This window comes from Lissotriton helveticus, chromosome 11, assembly GCF_964261635.1.
Source record: "Lissotriton helveticus chromosome 11, aLisHel1.1, whole genome shotgun sequence".
NCBI lineage: Eukaryota > Metazoa > Chordata > Amphibia > Caudata > Salamandridae > Lissotriton > Lissotriton helveticus.
The window spans coordinates 9,816,342-9,834,033 of NC_136072.1; the positions used below are offsets into that span (position 1 = coordinate 9,816,342).

A 17,692-nucleotide genomic window follows, 5' to 3' on the forward strand; every position below is an offset into this window, starting at 1 on the left:
CAGAAAGATAGTTTTTAAAGAAACTTAGTAATGAAATATGAGTTTAAAAAAGCTTTTAAAGTATGTGTGTAGTAATATGTGTAGGGTAATGTGCAGGAATGAATTTTTTACATTATATTTTTGGATGTACTAGGGGTTATTGAATGTCTGCTTTTGTTTTCTTTTTTTGCGATGTGCCCACGGGATGGCGACGTCTCCATAAATATATAATACGTAAAAAAAAAAATGCTTACTAATCCACTGAAGGAAATACAAGTTAATAAAAATATCTCTTATAGAGCCATTTTAGATAGAAAATGCAATTTAAAAACCTTAAAAATTAATTTAAAAAATCATAAGTTACATGGATGTTATAGTTGGGAAATGAAAGTTGAAAAACCTCACAAATAGACTGTAAAATCCAAAGATTACGGGATATAATAGTGAGGATTTAGCATGTAAAAGTCCTTACAAATTCAATAAAAAAAAACAAAGGTTACAGGGACGTTTAGTGAGGCTGACAATTCACTCATACAAAGCCAGAGAAATCCATTATCTCACGACCCTGCAATACACTGCTTATGACCTCACATATTACATCACTCATGACATGATCAGTGTCATCACTGATGGCATCTCAAATGACATCACTGATGACCTCAGCCACAGAATCTCTGATGCACCCACTCACACCCCATGTAACCTTTCATACACCCGGTGTGGGTCCACACTACCACAGTACCTCATTCACAAATATAGTCACTCATATACTAAAACACTTACCTATACTGCCTTTCTTATATCCAATTACTTACCAATATACCACTTATACAATCATTCACTCACCGACACACCATACGCTCACCTATCCAGCCCCTCACTTACACACTCACTAACCCATACAGTCACTGACTCACCCACTCACTCATCCATGCAGGCAGTCACACACCCTCTCACCCAGCCATACAGACACTCATTCACCATACAGGTACTCAGACACCCAATCAATCACCCATTCAGCCACTCACGTACCCACTCAGCAACCCATACAGCCACTAGGACACCATCAGACAGACTAAATACAGACATGCTCAAAACCTAGTCACTCACCCATACATTCACTGAGTCACCTAATCACTCACTACAGTTAGTCACGCACCCACTGAATCATCCATACAGGCACTCATACAGCCACTGATTCATCAATACACCTTGTTGTATGTATTTCACACATAAACATGTTATAAACACTCACAGTCACTGGATTATGTCATCAGTGATGTCATTTGAGATATCATGAGCGATGCCATCAGTGATGTCGCAGACTATATCATGAGTGATGTAATATGTGAGGTCATAAGCACTGCATTGCAATGACGCACGTTATAGTTGGCTCAGCTAACTATAACTGCGGAATTTCTCTCTCTGCTTCGCCAGTTTGGCGATGAGCTGGTGGGAGAAGCAGGTGGCCTGGGTGGAAGACAACCAAGAGTTTGTACCAAATGTTTTAATATGGACCCGATATGTCGATGATTTGTTTCTACTTTGGAATGGTAAACAGGAAAGAGCATGCAAATATGCTCACAGGCTAAACAGCAATCCTTTCCATTGATGGTTTACGGTCTCTATGAGTTCAGAAGAAAATATGTTCTTAGAAATACCATTGAAGGTGCAGGAAGGTAAGGTCCACAACTCTACACAGCGTAAGGACACGGAAGGAAATAGCACTCTGCACTTTAGACGTCAACACCCTAAGAGTCTCAGAGAAAGTATCCCTTAAAAGGAAACCCTCAGATTGAAGAAAATATATAGCCAGGATGAAGAACTCTCTAAACATATATTTTATATTGTTGTATAGCTCCTATATATCCTTATATCGTGTTAAGTTAGCATAGGTACATTTGAGATTTAAACGCCATTTTTCCTTTCTTGCAACTTCTGCACACGACCCTCATTTGTTGACTTAGCTTTAAACCTAGTAGTTTGCCGTGGTGAATGTGAGAATAATATGTTATTGCTCTGATATCTGCTTTGTTTAATAAAACATGTCTGCACGGAGAGTGCTGAAGTTTCAGGAGCAACACGATATGGAATTGTTATGAGGTCTGATCTTCACGCCTTCATAGTCATAACACAAGTGCAGCCTTTGCCAACTTGGGCTTGAGGCGGGATTGATATTGCTTTGCACGAGAATTGTTAACACACTTGATGCGGTGCACATGCAGAGAGAGCTGGTGTATGCTGATGTGATTCCTTCATGCTAGGACACTAAGGTATGGGCCCGCCCTAAAACAACCCAAAGAGACCTTCTTAGATAATAATATAATATATGTGTTAGGGAGGGTGAGATATAAGTGTTGTTAACTCTTATTCATTACAGCATGTTAACATGCTGTCACCATTCGCTTTTTATGTCTTAGTAACTATGCTGATAATTTTGCTACTGATAATAAGTATACTTGTATTATCAAAGATACTGCGCCTGAGAAGACGGCATTAGTAAATAAACATTTCAAATGCACATGTGTCTTCTTTACTCCATGTTCTGGTTTGTAATGATAATATAACGAAAGAGTGTTCATGAGTCCCACGTACCCTGAGGTACTGTAAGTTCGTGTTCTGGTTTGTCTAAACATTGGGTGTTTGATATGTCCAATGAGACACTGTAGCTAGCTCGGTAAGGGGTGAGTTGGTTGCTAAGGTAAGTTTTGGGACACCCTAATTTGCCAAGGTTCCACTCCTCTGTGCACAGTTCTGTGTGAGTACAGAAACCCTGCAACATGGCGCCCAACGGTTTCGGTGGTCTTATATCATGACACTCGAGTAGTTTATCGTTCATGCCTTAACCCCTTCACGTCCGTTTCCGGAAAACGGGGTGTTGGTGAAACCTACCTATTTTTTGAAATAGGTCTTTATTCAAGCTTGATTCTTACTTAAACGGTTTCTTTGAATTACTACCCAGTTGTGCTACAAAGTATTCTTTGTGTTTTCTTGTTTCCAATTCTGTGATGGCGGCTGCGGTGGCTATTGCACAGCATAGTCGCGTAGCGATACGCAACCATCTTCAGACGTACCAGGTCCCAGTAGATGGGATGGCTGTGATTTTCGTGGTAAGTGCAGATCCGGCGTTTCCTTACGAGTTGTTTTACTCTTGGGTTACGTTTCCGGCTGTGGACGCTAATTCTGGTTTGTACCACTCCTACACCGCCTCGGATGTCCCGGCTGAATATACGCCATACAGGGCATTGGAAATACCTATTGATCATTGGCAGCATCGAGTTTGGTTTGATGGCGCCCTCCCCCACTCTTTGTCCCGTGCGAGGTTAGGTCCACTCTCAATTCCGGGTACTAATTGGCCTGCGTTGGGTGGCTTTACCCCGCACCCGAATCACGGGGCTTGCACCCTGGCTGAAATTCGCAGGCTGCATGTAGTTTCCATTTCCGTGATTCGTGCTTTAGTGCAATACATCGGTCGACATCTTCCTGGTGGTCCCCAGGGGGGTGCGGCCGCTCCCATGGAACGAGGCGGTATGCGTCTCAATCCAGTGATGGTAAATTCGGTTTTTGGTGCGCGTCCTGTTGACAACGATGACTTCCCATTCTGGCTAGCAGAGAAGTTTGATCAACTGGAGGCGGTTTTTCCGAATTCTACTCCTGCTGATAAACATAGAATGTTGACGATTACTCTACCGAAGGATATAACTCCTGAACTTGCTGACTGTGACAGCTGGGGAAAAACATTTGCGGCAGTTTATACAAGGTGCTTCGGCACCCCGTCTATGACTGCCCTGCCTGAAATCGTTAGACGTGTTCAGAATGATCACGGTCCAGAGGCAGCGGTTGAATTGGGTATGCGCCTGTGTGGTTCTTTTGAGATTGTAAGTGATCTCATTCTCTCCAATGTTAAAGGAGATGCAGTTAACTTTCAGGTGTCGAATGCTTTGGCTGCTCTGCCCGATGCCGACAAACCCCGCCAGTTAGCAAAGATTGTGGTGGCCGCTTATAAAACGATTGGCCGCACAAGTAGAGGTCTGAAATATTTTCCAGTGAAGGAGAAAAAACAACCACAGGGACAATCTGCAGTGACAGATGCCCAGCCCAAGTCCAAGAAACAAAATTGGCCTAAAAAACAGACACAGAGGAAGCAGACAATGCAGACTCAGAGTACTTTTCCTGCAATAGAAGCTCCTGCGCCATCCGAAAAAGTTTATGATTTGCGCGACCGCGCGATGATTAAATCACCTGATCGTTTTCAGGGTTCTGATCAACGCTCTCCTCGTTCCTTTCAGGACACATCGGCCCCGAAGACCGGTGGAGGAGGAGGGGGTGGACGTGGACGTGGTGGCCAACAAGGACGTGGTCAGTCCCGCCAGACGGACGGCGCAGTGAAGCAGGAGGATTCTACGCCTAGGCGTCCGCAGTTTGCGAAAAAGAAAGTCGCAGCCTTAACAGCGCATCGATATGCCACAGATAGTGAGAACGCGGCTTCGGAATCTGACTTGGGCTCTGACGTTGCTGGACAGCGCGGCGGAGATAACCATAGTCAGAGAGGCGCTGCGTCCACTACTGAGGGTGACAGCGACTGATGTCTACGTTGTGATAGAAACAGCGGATACGAGACTTGCTCCCCCTGAAAGACTATATGAAATTGTCCTGTTAATTGAAGGTGACATACAGCGTACCGTTAAAGGTGTATTTTGGGAGAATCTGTCTTCCACATATGATATTTTACTTTCGGAGGCTGACTGGCCCCCACCTTTTGTGCTCGCGGCGCCGCGAGGGGAGGAGGTAATCCTACCCAGTTTCGCGAACACTGTCTCGAAAGAGCATGCGCAGCATTTTGCAGAAGAGTGGGCTCGGGCTCTCGCGCCGGCTCTGTACCGTAACCAATGTGGTTGGGATAAATTGTCGCCTTGCCACGAAATTCCGTTGCGGTCTCAGCCGCAGCCTCAACCTCAATATCCCATTCGGCGTGAAGCAAAATCTTCCGTCGCGGAAATCCTTGAACAATTGGAATATCAGGGAGTTATTGAAACGTGTGTGTCACCGATGAATAATCCCCTTTTTACTGTGAATAAACCTGACGGATCATATCGTTTGGTTTTGGATTACCGGCATTTAAACTCGCATTGCCGTAACTGTGCAGTACAGAATACCCACGGCTCTGCCCTAGTGGATAGTCTCGTGCGTAAGCGTTTCAAGACAACGCTTGACATATCCAATGGTTTTTATGCCCACAGATTGGACAGCTTTAGCTCCCAATGGACCAGTTTTACAAGCGCTGGAGTCCAAAAGCAATTCCGGCGTCTTCCAATGGGCTACAAGAATAGTCCTGGTGTATTTACCGCTCGAATTGTCTCTATTCTGGAGGCACTCGACCCTGATGCTTTTTCGTATGTGGATGACATATATCTCACAGACGACGATATTTGGGAGCATCTGTGTCGTGTAAATTCTCTTGTTTGCAACTTCGCAGACATGGGTTACAAATTCAACTTTGCAAAATCGCACATTGCTGAACACACAGTGTTGTTTTTGGGCTATGAGCTCAACAATGAAGGTAGAGGTTTGGCTCCTCACTTCTTGGAGAAGTGCGCACAATTGCGCGCACCAACAACTCTGAAAAAATTACAATCCTTACTGGGCTTTTTGAATTTCGGCAGAACTTACATTCCGGAATATGCCCAGCGTATCAAGCCTTTGTATGCTTTGATACAACCAACTTTCTCAAAATCATGCTGGCTGCCTGAGCATTCAGCCATTTTGCAATCCTTGCAGGCTGATCTGCTCGCTTCTAAATATTTACTGACTCGTGATAACCACACCAACCTGGTCATAAGAATAATTCCTGGGACGGTGGGTTTCACTTACCTCACTTTTAATGAAGGTGACACAGTACCTATTGCTTACAAGTCACACTTGTACACCTCGGCTGAGATGCGGTTTCCCACCATAGAAAAGGTTTTAACTGCTGTACAGATGGCTATTCTAAAGGAACGAGCTCTGTCACAGGGGAAACGCATGCTAGTGGTAACACCCTGTCCTCATTTGGAGGCAGTCACGAAAGCCAGTGTACCAAATTCAAAAGCTTTGCACCCTCGGTGGATTCAGTGGGCTGCGTCATTGTCATCCTCGGATGTCATGTTTATTTTTGACGCTTCCTTACGGTCACAGGAGTTCTTGCAGTATGAATTCGTTCACCCTGCTCCTCTGGCGATGCGACCTTTGGAGGACTTCCATTGCATCATTTACACTGATGGGTCGGCGCAGGTTGCGCATGGCTCTAAACATGCCTACGTTTCCGCATGCGCCATTGTGGTCGGTGCTATGTTGAATGATGAGTTCATTTCCAGGGAGGTACACACGTTGCCCCTGGGAGATTGCACCGCACAATTGGCAGAGCTTCGTGCTCTCTTACTAGCTTTGGAGTACGCAGATCCAAGTGTTACTACTCTAATTGTAAGTGATTCTTACTACTGTGTCCAGTCTTACAATGAAAACTTGTTCTTTTGGATTCAAAATGAATTTCATGATTCCAAGGGTAGCACAATAAAACATAAAATGATCTGGGTTCGAGTGGCAGAGCTTAAGGCTATGTTGCCACTCGTTTATGTGATTCATACTCTCGGTCATCAGCGCGTGGGAGTTCACGCTTTTGGCAACTCGCTTGCTGATGAAGCAGCGAAATCAGCAGTATCTACATACTTAGTTGCAGCAGTTACTAGGTCTAAAACCAAGATTGATAGCGACATCTTGGCAGCGATTGCTGCCTCTGAGAAGGGAAGTAAACATCCTTCGGGATTCCCTTCGAAGTATAAATACCACTTAAGTCCCGAAAAGGTTCCTTTTGTGACAATTCCTGATGTTGGGGAACGGCTGATTCCCAACTCGGATCGCAGAACAGACTTGATTGCAGCGGCTCATGAAGGTGTGGCGTCTGCGCATGCGGGCGTCTCAGCCACTGTAACGCAACTACAACAACGTTTCTGTTGGCGGGGACTGTACAAACAGACGCGTGATTATGTCCTTCTTTGTGACATATGCCAGCAGATTAAACCTTCAACTGCTACGCGTCCGCCTCAGACTCAGTTGTACATTTCTAATAAACCACTAGGCTGTGTTTATTTAGATCACTGCGGTCCATTTTCATCTGATACTGCGTATAAATACATCTTAGTAGCAGTTGACTCATGCACACGCTTTGTGTGGTTATGGCCACATCGCAGCGCTGATTCCCGGACTGTCATCAGAGATTTGCGTATCTTTATAGGGATTTTTGCCTGTGGTACCTTCCATTCGGATCAGGGTCCGGCTTTCGCCTCTAAGGCGTATAAGGATGCCATGACTTCGATGGGGGTCCAAGTCAAGTTTTCGTCACCCTACAGACCCGAGGGTAATAGTGTAGTTGAACGAATGAACCGTGATTTAAAGCAATCTTTGACAGCCCGAGTTATAGGCACTGGCAGAAATTGGCTGGCTCACCTCTATGGCGTGCAGCGTGCTCTTAATAATCTCCCTAGAAGGTCTCTGGGTGGGCGGACCCCATACGAAATGCTCTTTGGCATCAAGATGTTCGTCCCTGACCTTGACGGTCTAGACTCGGTGGTTCGCGCCACTTCCTTTGACGCAGATGAACATTGCAATGTTTTACAGAATCTACAAAAGACGAGAGACGCTCTTGCAAAGGAACATTTGCCCTCCACATCGGATGATGCGTTGCAGATCCCGGTAGTTGGCTGGCTACCCCAAGTTGGAGAACTGGTTCGAGAGAAGATCGACAACAAGAAAGAGTTTGGTCCCTCCTATCGAGCTCCGGTCCCAGTGCTTGGAGTGAAGGGCACAAGAACAGTCATTTTACCACCACTTCCAGGTCGTAAGGAAAACAGGTTTATTTCTATTGACAATGTCAAGATACACAGAGTGGCCGATTCTTCTTAGCATGACACCGGCTGTTTCCTGTCCTTCCATTGTGAGAAATTCAATTATGCCCACTGCTTCTAATAATGAACCTGAGGTGGCCATCGAATTACCTGCTGTTTCCACTCCATTATTGAATAATTTACCAGGAACTAACCTTGATGAGACAGACTATACATACCCCACTGATTTGTCCATGCCTGACCTGCAAGCTCGTTTAGCCACGGAATCCAGATTTTCATTTGACTCTGCTTCCCTTGCCTCGAAAAAACCCTCTAAAATTGCATTATATGCTAGCCTGTTTAAAAAACATTTTTTGATACCTCCTTGGATATACATTTGGCTGGTCCTTTTTTCAGTTTACCTTTTTATGTCAATTGGTTTTGTGTTTTATTTTTTTCGGATTATGAATGGACACTATGTCGAGGAGAGAACTTGCATTACTCATTTGAATGGAACTTTGGCCCCACTTTCCTCTTCACATTCTACACACAGATTAAAAAGAGACTTGACTTTGGTTAACATCACAGCGTGGCCTGTTCTGGATGGAATCGCGTGGGATGCTGTTCGTTTTCAGATTCATGGTCCAACGGAAGTCGTTAATGTTCCTAATGTACTGAGAGTTAATATGGGGGATGTGGTGAAACAAAACATTCGTTCTGATGATTGGGATGTTAATGCTGTGGAAAGTTTGTTTTCTGATTTGAAATACTATGCTGCCTTTGATGCTGAGGATTTATATTTAGAATCTGCTAATTATGGTGAATTGTTCTGTTACCAACATTATGGCAATCACTTCTTACACAAGACATCGTCCCGAAGGGATGCGGTTAATTTTACTCAGTGGGAACATTGCCCAGCACCTACACAAGGGAGTTCAGGAACGTTTCTTAAAAAGTATACTTATTTCACTGACTTTAATCAGTCCAATCCCGAGTCATTTTATTTTAAATTTCAGAAACAGCCACTGTCCAAGGTTCGACTTACAAATACAAAATTGTTATATTCAAAGGCCTTCCTAGATGAATTAGTTACTGGGGGGTATGAGTTATGGAAGGATACCATAGACCTTAAATCAGTTTGGGGCTCAAGGGCCTGGCAGGTACGAGGCACTGAGGCTTTGCACCGTGCATGTCTCATCCCAAATCATATGTGGTTTTTGAATGAAACCATTTCCCAAACCACATGCTTTGGATTGGCTACATCTAAAAGGTTAAACACCCCGTCTTTCCCGGAGTTGGAGGAATATGAGAATTGGAGTAATTTTACTAAATTGTCCATTAAAAATATACAGGCTCTGCTTCTGAATTCCTCCTTTAACATTTCCAGTATGAATCCAAAGGGTTGGCTGCTTTGGCACCGTGGTGCTGATTCTTGCCAGAAAAGATTTTTAAATATAACTGACGGTTTTAAGGCTGTTAGATCTGATCCCCGTTTTGATTTGAGTCATACTGTCACCTCTTACTCTGTGGGCAAGTTGTGTCAAGCTTGGCTGAAACATTCAACTTTACCTGCGGTTAAGTATCACCTTTCCAAACTGAATGCAGACGTGGATTTGAATGATTTCATTAAGGGCCCAGCTAGTGGCAGGTCGAAAAGGTGGTTATATGGTGTTTACAATGAAATTTGGAAACTCTCACAGATTGAGGCTGCTTCACGCCTTAGGGCTATTGATCAGGCAAATCTTGAGAAAGTGCTTGCAGTTGTTGACAATAGCATTAACGTGCTTTCCTCTAGAATTTACACATTAGATAATATTGTGTCGTCTGTTGTTGATATTGTGCATGATGAAGTGTCTGTATTATACCATGGTCAAAATCAATTACGTTCAATCATGCAGTTTGCATGGACACTACAGACTCTAAAAATGGGTAAAGTTCCCTGGGGATACATGAACGTTTCCTCTTTATTTGCACCTTTTAATTTGACAGACAAACAACGCTTGCTTTCAATGCGTGATGCTTCCTTTTCTATGCTCCATATTGAAAGATTGGAATCTTTACCTTTTTCTGTGGCTGAGACCACTGCTGCTACGTGGCTTATCCACGGTTTAATAACGCTGCCTTTTGCTTTATATAAGTTTTCAAATTGTATGAAATATGTGCCAATAGGTCGTTTTGAACCCTTAGGTAGCGGTTTTCTTCATGAGGTCTGGTCACTCCCATACACATACAGATGTTTCAAGGATGAACAAGAAGTTTATCTAACAGGGGATGAGTGTACTGAGACGCCAGATCATTCTTTAATGTGCAGACACATACAATTACACGGTTCATGTAACCAGGACCGACCGAATATGGCTTGCGTTTTACAGGGCACGCCAGTTCCTGCTATCATCCCCACGTTTAAATTGTTAGAGAATGGTAGTTATTTAATGCTCAATAATGAAAACTGCTGTGGTTTAATTAAAGGTATAGCTTTCATAGTAACGGTTAGTGAGCGAGTTATTTGCTGCAGAAATGTTCTTTATCCTCCCACACGTGAACATAGGGAGTCTTCCATTTGGCCACAGATACCGACCTTGGGAGCAGAATTCAGCGGCATGGCTAGAATAAGAGCTCTATTGTCCCAGAAAGAGGTGGCCTTGAGCTCGGCCCGTGAAACTTTCGTGCTTCACATTGCTAACACCCGCACGGAGGTTCAGGCTCTTTTAAACACTGATTTGCCCTTGCATTTCGGAGCCATGGTCCGTTCTATCTTTAACGCGTCCTCCACGACGGGCCTAGCACATTTTTTTAAAGTTGTTAGCGGTGGTCTCGTGACTTCCTTTGAGAAGATTTTTGGAGTCATCCCTGCTTTCTTCCATTCTATTTTTTCATCCTTGTTTGGAGGATTTCCGTTTTTGCTTGCATTAGCGGCTGGCGCATTGGTGGTTTTCTGCATTTTTAAATATGGATGCCCTTCCTGTGCAAGGCCACGCACAGCTACTACTGACGCGGTTTCGCAACCGCATGCTTGATTACTATGGCACACTGCCGTTAGCGACTCTAAGCACGGCGTTTGGATTATCTTTTCGGTTCTCCTATTTCACCTGTGTCCAGCCTGTATTTCACTGCCTGACCTGTGATTTCCTTTGGGCCATTGATTTGTGTCTCTGCGGACCAATATCTTCTGACGTCGATTTTGATCAACTGATGAGTCCTATCATTGCTCACGAGTTGGTTTGTTCTGACGAAAGGATTATGGCCTTGGCGGTGGCACATGGACTAATGGGTCCCTGGGATGTGTTGTCGGCAGCGCAAAATTTCTTGGAACGAAGTTTTCTTGAAAACCCACCGAGCTGTCCTCTGATGGTTATAGAGGATGCGGTGCTGGAAGATCACGTATGTTCCTTTCATCTTTTAAATTGGATGGCTGAACTGTTTTCGGATGAGGACAGTGACTTCCTCCTGGAGGCTGTTGCAGCTTACTTTTCATATACAGTCTTATCATAGACACTGCCTCAAATTGACATGCTGATTGATAGCATTTCCTTGATTTTATTGACTTTTGGTCAAGACATTTTATTTTTTGCTTGCCTATTGGCTTGAGCCACATTATACTTGTGGGCTATTTTTTAGCATTAGTTTTTATAATTGAATTTTTATTCATGCTCGTTTATAAATGGATTCTGCTCTCATGTGATGGCACTTCTGTTATCTTATTTAGTCCGTTCTCGGATCATGGGGGGGTGTTGTATAGCTCCTATATATCCTTATATCGTGTTAAGTTAGCATAGGTACATTTGAGATTTAAACGCCATTTTTCCTTTCTTGCAACTTCTGCACACGACCCTCATTTGTTGACTTAGCTTTCAACCTAGTAGTTTGCCGTGGTGAATGTGAGAATAATATGTTATTGCTCTGATATCTGCTTTGTTTAATAAAACATGTCTGCACGGAGAGTGCTGAAGTTTCAGGAGCAACACGATATGGAATTGTTATGAGGTCTGATCTTCACGCCTTCATAGTCATAACACAAGTGCAGCCTTTGCCAACTTGGGCTTGAGGCGGGATTGATATTGCTTTGCACGAGAATTGTTAACACACTTGATGCGGTGCACATGCAGAGAGAGCTGGTGTATGCTGATGTGATTCCTTCATGCTAGGACACTAAGGTATGGGCCCGCCCTAAAACAACCCAAAGAGACCTTCTTAGATAATAATATAATATATGTGTTAGGGAGGGTGAGATATAAGTGTTGTTAACTCTTATTCATTACAGCATGTTAACATGCTGTCACCATTCGCTTTTTATGTCTTAGTAACTATGCTGATAATTTTGCTACTGATAATAAGTATACTTGTATTATCAAAGATACTGCGCCTGAGAAGACGGCATTAGTAAATAAACATTTCAAATGCACATGTGTCTTCTTTACTCCATGTTCTGGTTTGTAATGATAATATAACGAAAGAGTGTTCATGAGTCCCACGTACCCTGAGGTACTGTAAGTTCGTGTTCTGGTTTGTCTAAACATTGGGTGTTTGATATGTCCAATGAGACACTGTAGCTAGCTCGGTAAGGGGTGAGTTGGTTGCTAAGGTAAGTTTTGGGACACCCTAATTTGCCAAGGTTCCACTCCTCTGTGCACAGTTCTGTGTGAGTACAGAAACCCTGCAACAATATGAGATGGAGGTTTATGAAAAGAGGCTACACTCGTAAAGGATCAAATGCAGCAGCTAAGAAAGCGGAAATATTGACTAGGGGTGAACTGTTGTACCTGAACTGTAAGCCAGATAAAGAGGACCAAAAGATACTATTCATTACATGTTATAATTGTATGTCATACAAAGTAAGGCACGTGATGGGCAAGCATTGGCTGATAGTAAAGGGTGACTTGGAGATAGGACAAGAAATGCTGATTATTCCCCCTATAACATACAGGAAAGAGAAGACTCTCAGTGATGAATTTCCAGATAGCTATTTTACTATAGCCCAAAAGCCAGCGACATGGCAATCCGAAACCAAGTTTTTTTTTAAGTGAAGTCATTTTAATGTTTGTAAGACATATATACTACCTCAGATGGATGCAAGAGGAGAATAAGCAGTTTATATAATTGTAGTTCCAATCACTGTGTGTATGTATTGACTTGTCTGTGTGTCCTCATGTATGTGGGGAGCACTATGGGGCAGATTACGATGATCGTGGGACCTTCAGTGGCAGTGCCACGGACATAAGAACCATGTATTCCGCCCGCCACATTACCAGCGGATGGATGGTTGGCACTCAGGGATAATGATGTCCCTTTCTGCCCACCTTTTCATGGCTGTTAACCCGCCATTGAAAGGAAGGCGGAAAGGGACTATGGGGGCCTGTAGGGGGACCCTCTTATTCCTGGCCCTAAGCTGTGTGCCTTAAGCTATACCATGCGGCAGGCACCACATGGTGCCTGCCACGTAGTGCAGGGATAACTAAAGTGTGCTCATTTTGCATTTCGGTTTGTGCTGCAGCCAGCAGCACCTGCCACAATGCAAAACATAGGCATTGCGATGGCCATGGTGGCGGTTGCATCCTAATACTTCTGTCTGGACTGCTAACAGCCTGTCGGGCGGTCCCATTTACGATAGGCTGGCTCTTTGAATGAACTTCTACGCCTAGACAAATAAGCAGCTCCCCCCGCTCAGCACCGTGAGACCCTCACAGGTGATTAGCCGTAATATACAAATCCCTGATAAATAGATTGATTGATGTTGTCTGCAATTGTAATCATATAAAAAGCCAGACAGTAAATGTAATTAAAAACAAGTGTGTGAAAACAGTAGAAATGTGTTACTATAGCTACAAAAAAGGAGGAAATTGTAAAATGTTAAATAGAGCCATTTTCAACAGAGCGCAATAGGGCCAATTGTGACCAGAGGAGTCACTAGGAGCCAATGCAAGCCTATGGGAAATTACAAAGTTGTCAACAAAATCTATTTTTGTGAATGATTTTAGTGGAGTGGAATGAATGGTAAGAGGATCACCAGTGGACAAGGTGAGACTCCTTTTGGGGATGAGGTCTGTTTGAACCAGCTTCTGAGGCACATCAAGGTTTTCTTAGAGGACAAATCTCTTCTGAGAAATCAGTCATTGGATTGTGGCATCTAGTGAAGTTTAAAGGACATCATTCAGTGGGATTAAATTATTTCATTGAAGAGCCTTGAACACCAGGCAGATTCTCATAGAAACTGAGGTTCCTCTGACTGATGAAGCAGGACAGTGTTTGTTGTGTACGCTTGCTAGTTTCATAGGCTAATCTGTCACAGGTTTTACTAACTTTGACCTCCAAACCAATTGAACACCTAACGCTGATTCCAATCAGTGGCTCTCTGATACAGAGCAGGATTCTAGTAGAATATACTGAAGGTGATGTGAGATATGAAATGTACAGTGCGGTACATGGTGTCAGTCGATGCTGACAGGGTCATTATTTGACTGATCCTAGTAAACTTAGATCCCCAAAAGGCGACTTTAGCGTCATGCAAACTGGGTTGGCTGTCAATCAGAATATCTTAGAAAAAATATTTTCTAACATAAATTTTTGTATCCTAAATGTCATTTACAAAAGTATTTCCCCATTTCTTAAAGACTTTCTAAAATTAACTCCAATAATGTTTAGGACACAATATGTAAATCAAATGAGATTCTGACAAAATTAATGTAGAACCACTCCCCCACATCCAGCCCTATTTGGCTATCTCCACTTTCATGAAAGTTTCAAACTGTTTGTCCTGTGAAAATGTTAAAAGAGACAATGTATTGACCAGTTTCATCAAGAGTGATCCAATATCAGTCCTTCCTAACATTTCCAGCAGGGTTAGAAGCTTGAGCAGACAGGGTCAATGATTCAATAACTTACCTTTGCATAGCGTTTGGACTCCTTCATTACCCTGTACTCATAGGCTATGCAACTACTACACCTTTTACATTGCGACTCTAAGAGCAGGGATGCAGGGCATCAACAGAAGACAGTGTATCTACCATGGCCTGAGGTATAAAGTACAAAGGTAGAAAGCCATCTTTGACAGATCTGGAAAGCAAGGCTTTAGTTCAGAGACTATCCTAGTTTGGCCGGTTCTTCAATGGTTATTTTTTCTCCCATGCAGCTGCAAGACTTGTTGGCATTATGTTGTTGCTCAGTTAGAGATGGCTGGTGGTGGTCAGAAAGGTTCAATTTATTTGGCTTGCTTTGCTCATTGAGCTTTCCTCAACCAGTCTTCCATTTAATAATGCAAAAAACAGCTGCTATGACCAATCAGGAGTCATTGATCCTCCTCTGACTCTTTCTCTTCTCCTCACTCATCAACATAGAAAGAACTTTCATTTAATCCTACACTATTCTGCCCTTGGATTATGGACCTGTTGCAGCTCTGGTTAGAAAACGACTGGACCTCTTGTGCGTCCACAAACCTTCAATTACCTGGATCTTCCAAACACAAGCCCCTTACTTGTGCATTCTTTGTCATTTGCCAAGAGGCCACAGTCCTAGTGTTTATTTTGCCTACAAACAACATTAATAACCAAATGAACTCTCTTTGTGGCACAAGGAAACTTCTTTCTTCTATGGTGGTTATTTCATGACAATTGTGAACACCTTTAATGCCACATTTATAGAATTATATATGAGAGCTTCCCAAGCATGTATGAGGAGTACAACCTACTCTTTCAAGTTGTGAGGTCCTAATCTGATTGATCTGTGCACTTTGGGCAAGATAATTCTGCCATCCTGTTTGAGAGTTCATCGCCAACAATAATCCATAGTTTTATCACATAATGTTTAAAACTTACTTTGGTTTTGCTTCAGTATCCTTTATTTTTCATCCTCAGGAGCTCTTTGGCTTCAGGGCACAGACGTGCCGCGTCATCCTCTGCCTCCTTGGGTACCTCTTCTCTCTGGGGTTCCTGAAGCTGCTCTTCCATTGGAAGCCAGAGTGGGACGTCTGGGCTCACTGCACCCCCTGCACCTTGGAAGATGCTGATGTCATTTTACTTCGAACCACAGTATGTTAGTTTTATTTTAAACGCGAACTTCAAAATTGTTGGGATGAGAGGTGAGGTGGCTTTTCAGTCAGGTGGATTTTCAAACCTTGGTGGGGGCTTTGCAGATGATTCATTTAAGTGTGAAACGTATACAGAATTTGTAAGCATAATATTGAGCTGTGTCTGTCTCAGTGTAGTCTGTTTGGTGTGTCCTGCACCAGCTGGAGCCAATAGAGGATGGTTACATTGGCAGCCACATGTTACATCTGTGTGGAGATGATGGGGCAGATCCTGAAATCTAAAATTCACTTATAATTGTGAGGAAAGGGACAGGGTCAGCTCCTTCAACAGCTGCAGAGTGTGCTGGTAAGAAGTGTGACCTGTCTGGTTGGAAGATTAAGGGGGAGATTTACAAGCCCCAGTTGCATCACTTTTTGTGACGCAGCAGCAGCGTAAAAATGCAACGTCTCGGGAGATGCGTCACGTTGTAAAGCCCTGTGAGACATGATACCTGCATCAGGTATAATGTATGCAGGATGGGCGTTCCAACGCAAAAAAGCCTCATAGAAGTGGCACCGTGAAATCTACAAGATTTCACTGCGCCACTGCGCCACTTCTAGTACGCAAACGCTTCAAATATACTTGGAGCAGGCAGAAAGAGTGCCGCAGGACAATGAGGATAGGCCTCCCCCTGCTTTGCTGGAGTTGCGGCGTGCTTGCGACACGACTCCAGCAATGCGTGACTTTTACGTCAACAGAATTTCTGAGACATCTGCCAATCCTTGCGCCATGGTGGGCCATATTGTAAATACTTGAATATAATGAGAAACCCAATATACCCGTGTTTTGAATATTTATTGTTTTGTGATTGGTTCCGTGGTTCATATGTCCTCATAAGGAACACAAATATTTCTTAGATAAAAGACATTTGAATAATATCTCTCTGGCGAGTTTATCAATAATTCTTGCTGTTAAAAATATATATCAAAAGCAATAGAACATAGTATTCCAAATAAATTCCTTGAAGGCGTATTGTAAATACGGCGCATCCATAGTGGCGCAAGGGTTTCTCACAGCGGTGCAGGGAAAGTGACACATCTTCACCAATACATCACTTTCTTGTAAATCTGCCCCTAAGTGTTTATCTTTATGAAGTGCAGTGATGTTGTGCCATGGATCTTAGACAACTTACAGTGGTTGAATGAAGACGCCATGGTAAAAAAGGCACGTGTTAAGAGTCTTTGTGTAAGAATCAAATAGCATCAGGGGTCCAGTGGTACAGTCACACATGCTGGTGCTCACCATCCAGTTTGAAAGATTAGTAATATATTTGAATGGAGGAGATTCCACAATTTGAGCGACGAGGTCAAATGCTGTGGTGGATGAGAGTTGATTTTGTGGTAGGCCTGCCCTATGTCCATTAAAGGGGCATTAGGCAACATTTAACATACTTATGGAGGCCCTTTCCACTCAGTCTTGAGGACCAGGTCAAGGAGGGTCTTGCAGGCGAGCGAGTCCTCCTTTGTGTGACTGGAACATATACATGGATTGGTTACAAGTGCCGAAGAGATTTGACATCTAAAATTTGTGATGGGAGAGGTGGAGTGAGTCAGTGTGTGACTGAGTCGTGTGCTGTACATGTGTTGATATGTTAGAGGTACTGATCAAAGTCACTGACGATGGCCAACTGATGAGTACAGGAGTCAGGCAGCTCTGTCCAATCTGTGTGGAGACAATGAAGAATAAAGGATCTTTTCAGGAGTTGATCAATGGAAGACAGCATAAAGATTTGTCTCCAGTGAATAGTATTTCATCAGAAGGACAAGAACCTGTCAAGATCTTCAGCCCAGCATG

The 17,692-nt window shown here is 43.4% G+C and overlaps 1 protein-coding gene across 1 annotated transcript in view; it reads left to right on the forward strand.

The window, feature by feature from the left end:
• Positions 1-17,692, forward strand: part of LOC144792084 (putative cation-transporting ATPase 13A4) — a 439,619-nt gene that overhangs the window by 23,710 nt on the left and 398,217 nt on the right. The window contains exon 4 of the mRNA XM_078666936.1: positions 15,686-15,859. Within this exon, the coding sequence (XP_078523062.1) occupies positions 15,686-15,859 (174 nt within the window). The remainder of the gene's footprint in view (positions 1-15,685; positions 15,860-17,692) is intronic.